Source organism: Procambarus clarkii, chromosome 74 (genome assembly GCF_040958095.1).
Source record: "Procambarus clarkii isolate CNS0578487 chromosome 74, FALCON_Pclarkii_2.0, whole genome shotgun sequence".
NCBI classification, from domain to species: Eukaryota; Metazoa; Arthropoda; class Malacostraca; order Decapoda; family Cambaridae; genus Procambarus; species Procambarus clarkii.
Window position 1 is genome coordinate 20224225 of NC_091223.1, and position 12162 is coordinate 20236386.

Below are 12162 nucleotides of genomic sequence, written 5' to 3' on the forward strand. Positions count from 1 at the left end.
GCCTAGACCATGCCGACTCGAAGACGTCCACGGCCAGGAGTCCATGCGTCCGACAGAGCCAACAAAACGAGTTGGCGACGACTGGCCAATCCGCGAACAGAGGAATGAACCGAGGCAGCTGTCCGCCAGGACGCAGGACACACCCCGGACATGAACCTCATGGTTAGCCAAACCCCTGTGGTTCCGGCAAGAATCGCCAGAGAACAGTCCGAACAGAGCTGAATGGTAGAGCACCGAGTGACCCAAACCCTCCGAAGTGCAAACCAGACAGCCACGAATTCCCGAATCGTGCTGTGAGTCCGACGGACAGACAGACTCCTCCATCCTCGGCCGACCTGGTGAGCACTGGTCACAAAGCCCCAGCCGAGAGATGACCTGTCCGTGAACACATCGAGCGAAGGCTCGGGGAGGTGCCAAGGCACGGAACCCCGAAAACCCCAAAGAGGAAGCTGGTGACGCAGCACCAACACAAGATCCCTGGAGGAACGAACCCAACGAATGCAAGAGGCGGAAGGGAAGTCTGCGAAGGAACCAAACAGTCGCCGAAGTCAAACCCGACTCCGCGGGCAGACCAGCACGTCGAAGTTCAGACTCCCACACAACTGCTCAAGCAACCGCTGAGCAACCCGGGACCCCCTCATGTACAGCCGAAGGCGGGACCACAGCCGCAGTAACACTTCTGGAGAGAAAGACAATGAGTGGCCCAATAGCCCTAAACAAGGCCCAGGTCCGAACCCGGGACAGAAACAGATGGAATGGCCTCCAGATCACCAGGAAACCAAACCCGGCGATCTGGAAAGAACCACACCCGTGGCGAGCAGACAAGCGAACTGACTGGGAGCCCCACACCAGCCAGTCGTCGAGGTAGGCCAGACACCGAATCTCAAGCAGACTCAGAGATCCTAAGATCAGACACTAAGATCCAGTAAAGATGAAAAAAAAAAAACGTGTCAATTACAAAATAGGGAAGGCAACAAAAGCAGCAAGCCTGAAGCCCCACCACCAACTGTGCCAGTCCCAGAAAACTGGAGAGGAACGTGCCAAGAAGTGACCTGGAGGTCCAGGGCCACCATCCAGGCACCCGGCCCCAACAGAAGCCGGACAGAAGACAACAGTCCTCCGAGGAGGGCATAGAATCCAGGGCGCAGACTGAAGAAGTCCAGAAGAACTGCAGATGCGAAAGGCCCATGACTGCAAAGAGCAGACGGGAACCCCAGAAGGATCAGTCTCCGTGGTGTAGTGGTAAGACACTCGCCTGGCGTTCCGCGAGCGCTATGTCATGGGTTCGTATCCTGGCCGGGGAGGATTTACTGGGTGCAATTCCTTAACTGTAGCCTCTGTTTAACGCAACAGTAAAATGTGTACTTGGATGAAAAAACGATTCTTCGCGGCAGGGGATCGTATTCCAGGGACCTGCCCGAAACGCTACGTGTACTAGTGGCTGTACAAGAATGTAACAACTCTTGTATATATATCAAAAAAAAAAAAAAAAAAAAAAGAAAAGGATGGGGCGGATCGACCACGTTCAACGCACCCACTAAGATGACATGACGAAGCGCAGGGGAAGAAGCCCACCCCGCCAGCTCTGAAACCCCCCCAAAGGGGGAGAAGCCGTCCACCGCCGCCACCAGAGGCCGGAAGACAACCAAAAGCGCCCACCAACAGCGGGACCATGTGAGAGTCAACAGAGCAAGCTGCTCTCCCAGCGCCCCGTAAACAGGGAAGGGAACAGAACCCCTTCCGAAAGAAAAAGTACATACACACATATATACACATTATGTATTTACACATACATATACATATACACATACACACAAGGTATGTTACACACACGTGTGTATACACATGTGCACACACACACACACAGCGTACACATGTACATGCGTACACACACACACACACACACATTTTAAATGAAAAGTACAAGTCGCCAACCAGTGGGCAGAGAGCACCACGCAGGTCAGGCAAAGAAGGCACAAAACTGCATTAATTAATTTAAAAGGCCCACCTCGACAGCAAAACCTCAAAGTCCCAGCACAACCACAACATGTGCCAAGACCCAAAAAGATTAGTCTGCAAGCCAGGAAGACCCCGGAACCCCAGAAGGCAGAACCGGGTCACATGAGGAAGCAAAGCCCCCTTAACCCACAGAGGGGGCCCAAGAGGAACAAACCTCCGGAACGAAACCAAAGAACCCAAAGAAACCCAGAATTGAACCAGGGGGAGCCCAAACCACCACATTTGCCGGCGGAGAACACCACAAAAAGGCAAAGCACAGCCCCCAGACAGAACCCCCTGGGAAAACGGTCATAACAGACTGAAAAACAAGGGACAAGGTGTGGGAACAAGCATAGCAGCCAGGGAACACTGAGTCCAAACCCGAAGACCCAGACCCAAAACAGACAAAATAGAAAACCCGGTGTAAAATCAACACCCAAACGTTCCCAGAGGAACATGCAATGGGCAGAAAACACCAGAAAAGCAAAGAAACGACAACAGGAGAATAAAAACCCCTGAAAAAAGGTGAAAACTCACCCAAGAAGCTCGCTCACACACCCAGTCGAATGTAAACAAACCGCAACGCCGCCCTGGTGGGCACGCCGGGAAACCGGCAGACGAAAATGGCCGCCAGCAGGGGCTGTGACTGACGCTAAAGATATAAAAACACACCAGCAAAAGTGGGAAGCAAGCAGACTGGATGGGCGAAAAATGCCGGCCAAAAGCAGAAAACCCAGGTAGGGGCAAACCGCCCCAGAACTGCTAGCAGGCATCCCCCACAGCCCCGGTAACCAACAACAAAGGCCCCGGGGCAGAGCCGTCCTCCAAGCCCTCTGCCCTTAACCCTTAAACTGCGCAACACTTCATATGACGTGTTGAGTATCTTGCTATAAATTGCACATCATGTCATATGACGTGTTGGAGTACTATGCAAGATTTAAACAGCCCGCGGATACACGGGGTTCACTACATCTTCATCAGGGCTCTTGTAAACAGACGCCATTTTTTTTTAAATTCATGGGGAAAACTCCAGGGTGTTAGGGGCCTCAGTATTGAGTGAGCTACCAAGCCTGACGCACGCAGCATCAACTCACAGCACTGCTGTTCAGCTTGTGACCACAGCATTGCCTAAAAATGCCATAATATACTTGTTCATGCTATTATGTAGCGATGATATTATTACAGAAGACCCCTGACTGTGATAAAACTGACCAGGGTTCTGATAATAGCAGGATTGTGGTGATATTTAGCGCTGTGCTCCATGGAGAGAGGAGTAATGCTGTGGGAGGGAGGGTGGTGGCGATGTCTTCTGACTGTGTGTGGCCAACTTTTATTGACTGCACTCACCATACCAGCTTAGTGGTTTGCTATGGTGAATACAAATGTAGATACTTATATATATAACGTGTGTATAGAGGTTATAAACAGCAAGAGGAGTAGGTTGGGAGCCGCCATTTTGGTGAGGGCGGTGGCGTCGTCTGCACGATGCCACCGTGAAGACGACGGTGTTGTTTACTGGTTACCACGATGGTCTTTGGGCACCATACCAGTTTACTTGTACAAGTATGGTGAATAAAACAGGTAGATATTTATATATAATGTGTGTATATAGCGTAATAACACCACAAACAGGAGGAGGAGGAGAAATATTAGTGCGTCTGGCCTTGAGGGCAGCAGCCATCAGCTGACTGTGTGAGGTCCTAGGTCTTTGTGCCTTTACTCACCATACAAGCTTAGATGTACAGTTATGGTGAACAAAACATGTAAATACTTATATATAACGTCTGTATATGAAAGCAAAAACAGTATGGTGGGCGGAGAGTGGTGGCAAGTGTCGGGGTTTCGCGTAAGTAACCGTACTTAATATCCTGGCAATATCGCCAAAGTCGAGGTTACACTCCCTCTCACCAGTCACCACCAAGTACTAGTAGTGGTAACTGTTACTTACTGTATCCCTGGGGGTCTTCACTCCATCCTCAAGGTGCTACTGTTCACCTGGAGAGTCTCCCAATCTACCTCCAGCCGGCCTTATAGCCTGAAGACGAGTGGGAACACGATCTACTCTCTTGATTGTGTGCCCGCACCGACAAAGGGCTCTACTGCTAACTGAAAGGTCTCCAACTGGTGTTTCCCATGTCCAGTAACACTCCAGTGGTATTGTGGAATTGTGGTAGTAGTGGCAGAGAGCACACTAATCAAATCTAGTAACAGGCAGGTTTATATCTCAATCACTCTCTCTCTTTCAATGGACTCAATAATCTCAATAGCAACAAGTAATGGAGGGATAACACAAAGACGAAGGTGGTTTTGTATTTTACTTAAAATATTAAAGTATTATAGCTCTGGATCAACAACAAGGCAACGAAGTACATGTTGACCAGACCACACACTAGAAGTGTGGTCTCCCACTTCCTCTCTCACTTCCCACTGACGTTTTCCTCGATCTCATTAGACTCTGTGTTGAATCTAACTCTTTCTCTTTCTACGATAAATATTACACTCAAACTTTCGGTGTCGCTATGGGTTCCCCTCTCTCCCCTGTTCTTGCTAATTTCTACATGGAATACTTCGAAACTGTTCTTCTTCCTTCTATTGATACTCGTCCCTCTCTCTGGCTTCGCTATGTTGATGACATTTTTGCTTTATGGCCTCATGACCTTAATCTTTTCCAGCCTTTCCTCGTCTCTCTTAACAATCTGGCTCCTTCTATCCATTTCAAACTTGAGTGGGAATCTAATTCCCTCCTTCCTTTTCTTGATGTTCATGTTCACAGCTCTGTGTCTGGGTTCTCTTTCTCTGTCTACCGTAAACCCATGCATAGTGGCATGTACATTCACTTCTTTTCCTACCATCCTCCTTCTGTTAAGAAAAGTGTCCTCGTCTCTCTCTTCCTCCGCGCTCTACGCATCAGCGACCCTCAGTTTCTTGATTCTGAAATTGCCTTTATCTACAAATCATTCTCTCGCCTTGGTTATCCTTTGCATTTCATCAACTGTGCCTACTCTCAAGCTAAATGAAATTTCTTTCATCCTAAACCTGCTTCCAACACTAGTAGCACTGTACTATGCCTTCCCTTCATATCTGAACTCAAAACTTTTACCAATACCTTTCGTCCTCTTGACATTAAACTCGCCTTTCGACAAACTAACACACTTCGTAGCAATCTAGTTCACACTGCTCCTCCTGCTTCTAATGCTGCTGGTGTCTACTCTATTTCCTGTTCATCTTGTCCTCTCCAATACTTTGGCGAAACTGGCCGTACACTGAATGACAGACTTAAAGAACACAAGAGAAGTGTTAAGTCTGCAGACACTAACAATGCTCTCTTCTGCCATGTGAGGGATTCTAATCATCCCATTGATTGGTCTTCCTCCAAAATAATCTTTCCTGCCTCTACTCTACACAGACGCCGTCTTGTAGAATTGGCTCTTATATACAATGTACCCAACATGAACTTGAGTCCTGGCTTTGTTGCTGTGGACTCTTCCCTTTCACAGTATATACTCAAATGCTCTAATCTTTCTAACAAACGTGACTTAACATAAGCTTTCCCCTTCCATTTATCTTTCTTTCTCTTTCCTTTTCTTTCTCTCTTCTCCCTTTTCCTGTTCATTGTCTTCTCCTACGCTCCCTTGCTATCCTCTTCTTATTCCTATTACTTCTCCTTCGGTGGTTATAATAGGAGCTACCTCGTGTGGGCCAAATAGGCCTTCTGCAGTTCTCATTACTACTATCCCCTACACCTGACTTTCCTCCTCAGCTCTCTCTTGCCTATTTATTGCCTGACCCTACCTCCTCATCAGAATCGACTTGAGAATGGTCCAGGACGGACCGAAACGTCGTCGTCCCTTCAACTTCTAGTGTGTGGTCTGGTCAACATACTTCAGCCACGTTATTGTGACTCATCACCTGCAACGAAGTACATGGCAGCAAATCACTCCCGCTTCATAATCTGGAACACAATGCGACGGCAACACTCCCCCACCGCTGTACATTCCCAGCTGCCACACACCCTCACTGTATACTCTCTCTGTACTTGTTGTCCTGGCGTTAAGCGCTTATTTCTTCAAATCACAGTATATCACAGTACTGTCCATAAACACAGTAGCTCACTATACTGTCCATAAACACAGTAGATCGCTATAATGGCAATAAACACAGTAACTCACTGTACTGGCATTAAACACAGTAGATCACAATACTGTCCATAAACACAGTAAATTACTATACTGTCAATAAACACAGTAGATCACTATAATGACAATAAACACAGTAACTCACTGTACTGGCATTAAACACAGTAGATTGCAATACTGTCCATAAACAGTAGCTCACTATACTGGCGATAAACACAGTAAACCACTATAATGGCCCCAAACACAGTAAATTACTTCAATGGCAATAAACACAGTAAATCATTGTACACATAAAAATACTATTCAATACTCCAGCATATATATATAGATCATCTCATCAATATTAGTAATAATGAGTCAATACGGGGCACACAGCTTTATACTAATAAATGGTACATTTATATATATATATATTCTCTGACACAAACTTATAATATTAATGTCACATGAATGTAAATGTCCTCGACACAGCAATCTCTTCGATAAATCACAGGTGTACTCACACACCACATATATATTTCGCGAGAGCTCTCTACAGGATCTCTCTGCACAACTGTGCCTTACTATGACATAGACATTGGCGAGCCCTGCTCACGACATAGAAGATACTCTTTCTAGAAGATAGAAGATCTACTCCTTTCATTAGAAAGGAGACGGGAGAGATATCAAATAATATACACATGGAAAATACTGGAGGGCCAGGTCCCAAATCTACACAGAAAATAACAATGTACTGGAATGAACGATGTGGAAGAAAATGCAGAATAGAACCAGTGAAGAGCAGGGGGTGCCATAGGCATAATCAGAGAACACTCTATAAAAATCAGAGGTCCACGGTTGTTCAACATCCTCCTTGTGAGCATAAGAAATATTGACAGAACAACCGTAGACATCTTCAAGAGAAAACTAGATTGATCATTTTCTCCAAGGAGTGCCGGACCAACCGGGCTGTGGTGGATATGTGGGCCTACGGGCCGCTCCAAGCAACAACCTAGTGGACCAAACTCACAAGTTAAGCCTGATCATGGGCTGGGCTTGGGGAGTAGACCTCCCAGAACCCCATCAAGTAGGTATCAAGCACGTATCAAGCAGGTAGGGGTTCCCCAGAGAAACCAACATTGAATGTAATGAAATGCTATTTTCTGGGTGTGCCCCGGTTTCCCCCTGGCACCCTCCCTCCTTCCTGTCTGCGTTTTTCTGGGCGGAGCCCCTACGGCTCCCCGGAGCTATCCATGACTGATATGGATACCCTAATAATTTTGCATCAGTCGATGTGGGTGGAGTTCTAGGCCTACCGGGGACCACGAGCCAGAACCTGGCCCCCTCAGAGAGGCACGGGGAGCAATGGCCCATAGAAATGCACATGTGATTTGGAGCATTCTATATCTGCCATCGACCGGGACAGGCACCCAGAAAGGTAAGCGCCACAAAACAAACCCCTATTCTGGTTAAACAACAAAATCGACAAACGAGTGAACAGAACTCCCCCAGGAAAACAAACTAACAAGCATGACGTCACGCGAGCCACGCCGTATGTCTGCGCAGCTCCCCCCTCCCCGGGAGGGGGAAGGGGATGCCCCAGACCCCCGCGCCGGCAATCCCCGCCCCAGTTCCTCGGCTGATGGGATCATGCACGGTCGTGTGGCTCCAGCTCCAGTCTTGTCTCAGTGCTGTGACTTGTTTGCAGTGCTGCTCTTACGGTGGTCGTGTGAGCTGGAAGTAGTATTCTCAGGTACTCGGGCTGCATGTGCTTAGGGTCACCTTTCCTGAGTGCCCTGTAAGTACCGCCCTTGGGGCTTGGGGTTGCCTTCCACAAGTCACCTTGGGTCTACCTCTGTTGGCTTTCCGCTGCTTGGCGTTTGGCCGCCCCGAGGGTTTGGGGGTTTCACTCCCTTGTTTACCTTGGGGTAAGTGGTAGTTATCGCACTGGTGGGGCGCAGGGTACTGCGTAGCTAGTTTTCACCTATGACAGCGGCCGGCTCTGTTCCCTCTGGGTACGTTGTCCACTTGTGTGGTTTTTTCTTTTATTTTTGTTTTTGCCTGGTAGGGGGGTCTTCCTTGTTTCCTCCCCCCCCTTATATTAGGTTTGTTTGTGTGGTGGCACCCCCTGCTTTGCCCTCGCGAGTGGACACGTCCCGTGGGTTCAGCTTTAGCAGTTTGCTTGGTAGTTTGGGGCGCCGGTTAGCAGTACCCTGCCTGGGATAACCCTTAGCAGACCCAGTCTAGGGGCCCTGGGAAACCCCCCGGGGGCTCTCGGGTCCGATAGTGGAGACCCTTGCGTCCCCTCTCGCTTTGTGCGAGTTGAGAGTAGCTCTGTCCCTTTGTCTCAGGGTGACTCTCCTTGTTTTTGCCTCCGTCATGCTGCCTGTTGGGTCGGTGACACATTCGACCTTTGAGTCCTGCGAGCTTTGTTGCTTGTTCGTGACTCCATTCACCCAGTCTGCTGATGAATTCCCGTGGGTGCAGGCAGCTCGCGCGTTGCAGGGTAGGATGTTGCAACGCGCTCTGGTTTGTCGCTTCCCCGGACGCCCCGATGCTGCCCCGCTTGTGTAGGGACCCAGACTTGGGTGGTTTTGGTCGCTTCGGCCTTGGTTCCTTCCACGCCCCCCTTGTATTTCCCCCTCCTGCTTCCGGCCCCTATGCATCTGCAGGTTTCAGGGTCGGGGCGGGGTTAGAGGTTCTGAGACTTGGGCAGTTTCGGGAGTTGCCCCTTCCGGGGTAGCTGCGGAGGCATTCGAGTCTGTTCCTCCGGTCGATGCTCCGGGGTTTTGACCAGTGGGCCCCCTTCTCTTTCAGCTCTCTCGGCTGCCCCGGCTTTTTCTTGTGAGGCCGGGGCTTTGGAGGTCGACTCGGCCCCGGGGCCTGGTGCAGAGGCTCCTGGGGTTGGGGAGGAGCGGCCTTGGGGGCCTTGGGCTCCATTGCGCCCCGCCTGGATTTCAGTCCTTCTGAGCGGGGCTTACTGTTACGAGGAGTGGGGTTTTCTTTCCCCCCTCTGCGTACGATTTGGGCTTGGGTTCTGCTCCTCCCCGGGTTCCGTGTCCCTGTGGTTTCTTCGGTTCCGTCTTCAGGAGGTTTTCGGCTAACCGCAGCTCTTCGCCTGCGGTGCGGTTGGCCTTTGTGGCTTCCTCCTGCGTGTCCCGGAGTTTGCCTCCATACTGGTTCCTTCTGTTCTGGACAGGTTGGGATCCTTGTAGCCGTTTGGGCTCCTACTAGCAGTTTGGGCTCCTTGTCGCCGTTTGGGCTCCTTGTCGCCGTTTGGGCTCCTTGTCGCCGTTTGGGCTCCTTTGTAGCCGTTTGGGCTCCTATGTAGCCGTTTGGGCTCCTTTGTGGCCGTTTGGGCTCCTTTGTGGCCGTTTGGGCTCCTTGTAGCCGGTTGGGCTACTTCTCGCTTTATTGGGCTACTTCTCACTTTATTGGGCTACTTCTCGCTTTATTGGGCTACTTCTCGCCTTGTTGGGCTACTTCGCGCCTTGTTGGGCTACTTCTCGCCTGGTTGGGCTACTTCTCGCCTGGTTGGGCTACTTTCTTTCGCGTCCTGCGCATGCGCCGTGGGAGTTTGTTTTGGTTCCGGGCGGTGTGCACACGTGTTCTGCTCCAATTCTCTCAGCAGCTGCGCAGACATACGGCGCGGCTCGCGTGACGTCATGCTTGTTAGTTCCTTTTCCTGGGGGAGTTCTGTCCACTCGTTTGTCGATTTTGTTGTTTAACCAGAATAGGGGTTTGTTTTGTGGCGCTTACCTTTCTGGGTGCCTGTCCCGGTCGATGGCAGATATAGAATGCTCCAAATCACAAGTGCATTTCTATGGGCCATTGCTCCCCGTGCCTCTCTGAGGGGGCCAGGTTCTGGCTCGTGGTCCCCGGTAGGCCTAGAACTCCACCCACATCGACTGATACAAAATAGTTAGGGTATCCATATCAGCCATGGATAGCTCCGGGGAGCCTCCGGGACTCACCCAGAAAATGGCGTTTCATTACATTCAACGCTGGTTTTTTGCTTTGTTTTTGATGCTCAATCTCGGAACTGAATGCTGTAGTGGCTGGCGCGGGGAGTCTGGGGGGCTCCCTTCCCATTCTGGGAAGTTGGGGGCTGTGTGGACGATCGGCGTGACAGCGTTAGTGATGTTTGCTTGTTTGCTTGTTTTAGTTTGGGAGTGCTGCCTCCCTGTTCAGTTTTAGGTAGCAAATTTTACCATTTGGGGTTTGTTTTATTACACCTACCTTTCTGGATGCTAAACCTCAGCCGATGACAGATATGAAATGCTTCCAGACACATGTGGGTTTCCATAGGCTATTACTCCTCGTGCCTCTCTAAGCGGGCCAGGTTCTGGCTTATGGTCCCCGGTAGGCAAGAACTCCATCGATTGATGCCACAGTCTAATACATACAAACATATCAGCCCAGTAAGCTTCGAGGAACCTCTGGGGTTCACCCTGAAAATGGCATTTCATTACATTCAATGCTGGTTTTTTGTGTGAGAACTTTGTATGTTTTGTTCACTATTCATATGCTTTTCAAGTTACATTGTTCCAATTTATATTGTATTTAACTCATCATTTATTCAGTTTATAATGCAAAGCAATAAACCATCCTTTCCAATTCATATCTGAAAGTTCTCCTTCAACTTACAATTCGTTAAGTACAGTATTGTGAAAATTGTTCACACTCGTACATATTTGCATTAAATAAATATATTTATGTTTTCAGATTCCTACATGTCTCCATGTATTGGCTCCAGTGCAGGTCACACCAGCCGAGATGTTAGTGAGTTAAGCAGTAGTACCAATGACATCAGTTGTGAGCCTTGTGCCCATAGGAGAATACAGTCCAATAACATAGGCCTCTCAACACTACCTAATGAGGTTAGTTTATTTGAAATCTCATTAAATGAATGTTAGTTAAATCTCTTGGTGAATGTAAATACAGAATAAATAACTGACTTACTATTAAAGAAAGATTTAGTAAGATACTAGTTAATCCTATTGTAAGGTTTTTATATTTTTTGTAGTTAAATATTTCTTTGGGGAGCCCTGTTGACTTCTTGAAGCTATCCTGCTGATATAGTGCTGTCCTATTTGGGTTCATTAGTTGCAGAATTCTTGCTGCCTACTGGGGACCAGCGGCAGAACCTGGTCCCTTCAGAGAGGTGCAGGGAGCAATGGCCTATGATCACTTTTCATTTAACCCTTCCACTGCTCAGGGGTCCTGAGGACATTTACACCCCTGTGCACAAGAAAAAAAATTCAAAAAAATTATTTTGTCTTCTTAAAATGTTAATTTGTGTTCCTGAGCACGGGAAAAATAAAAAAAAATCGTAGGTGACATATTTTGGGAGCAATTGACCGAGGAAGTCTGGCAAAAAGTGGGCGTTGACAGAGCGGTCATCAGAGCCGGTCAGCGTCACCGCGCTGACAGGTGGGAGTTGCCACAAAGATATTATCACTTAATTATTTCTAAGTCTCTGATTGATTTTTTCTTAGTTTTTTGCAGTAATATTATTCAATAGTGTGTATTGTAATATATTTATATAGTAAAAGTGGTGAATAATCACTATACTCAAAAATATGGTGTGCATATTAGTGATTCAATTATTATGTTCATAAATCAATAAACAAATAGTTTTGCTGCTATTACACTCTATACACTGGTTGTATATAAGTATCTGCATGTTTTGTTCACCATAACGAACCACTAAGTTGGTATTGAGAGTCGAAAAGCAACGAGGAGTTACCGCCACTCATTGCCACTCCCTCAGCAACGCCTCACTCGCCCACTTTTTCCTCCCACCATCCTGTTTTATATTTTATTCACAATATACAGACGTTATATATATGAATCTACATGTTTTGTTCACCACAACTGTACAACTAAGCTGATATAGTTAGTTCAGGCACTAAGAGTCGTCGCTATACACACAGTCAGCTGGCGACTCCCTCACTCATTCGAGGTCTCACGCACTAAACTTTTTCCCCAAACAATACTGTTTGCAGTGTTATTACACTATATATACATATTATATATAAGTATCTAC

At 48.1% G+C, this 12162-nt stretch overlaps 1 protein-coding gene across 4 annotated transcripts in view; it reads left to right on the forward strand.

Moving 5' to 3' along the window:
• LOC123767427 (mitogen-activated protein kinase kinase kinase 7) overlaps positions 1-12162 on the forward strand; it is a 685923-nt gene that overhangs the window by 145347 nt on the left and 528414 nt on the right. For all 4 annotated transcript variants that reach the window (XM_069313063.1, XM_069313064.1, XM_069313065.1 and 1 more), the window contains exon 8: positions 10839-10993. In XM_069313063.1, coding sequence (XP_069169164.1) covers positions 10839-10993 — 155 coding nt within the window. The remainder of the gene's footprint in view (positions 1-10838; positions 10994-12162) is intronic.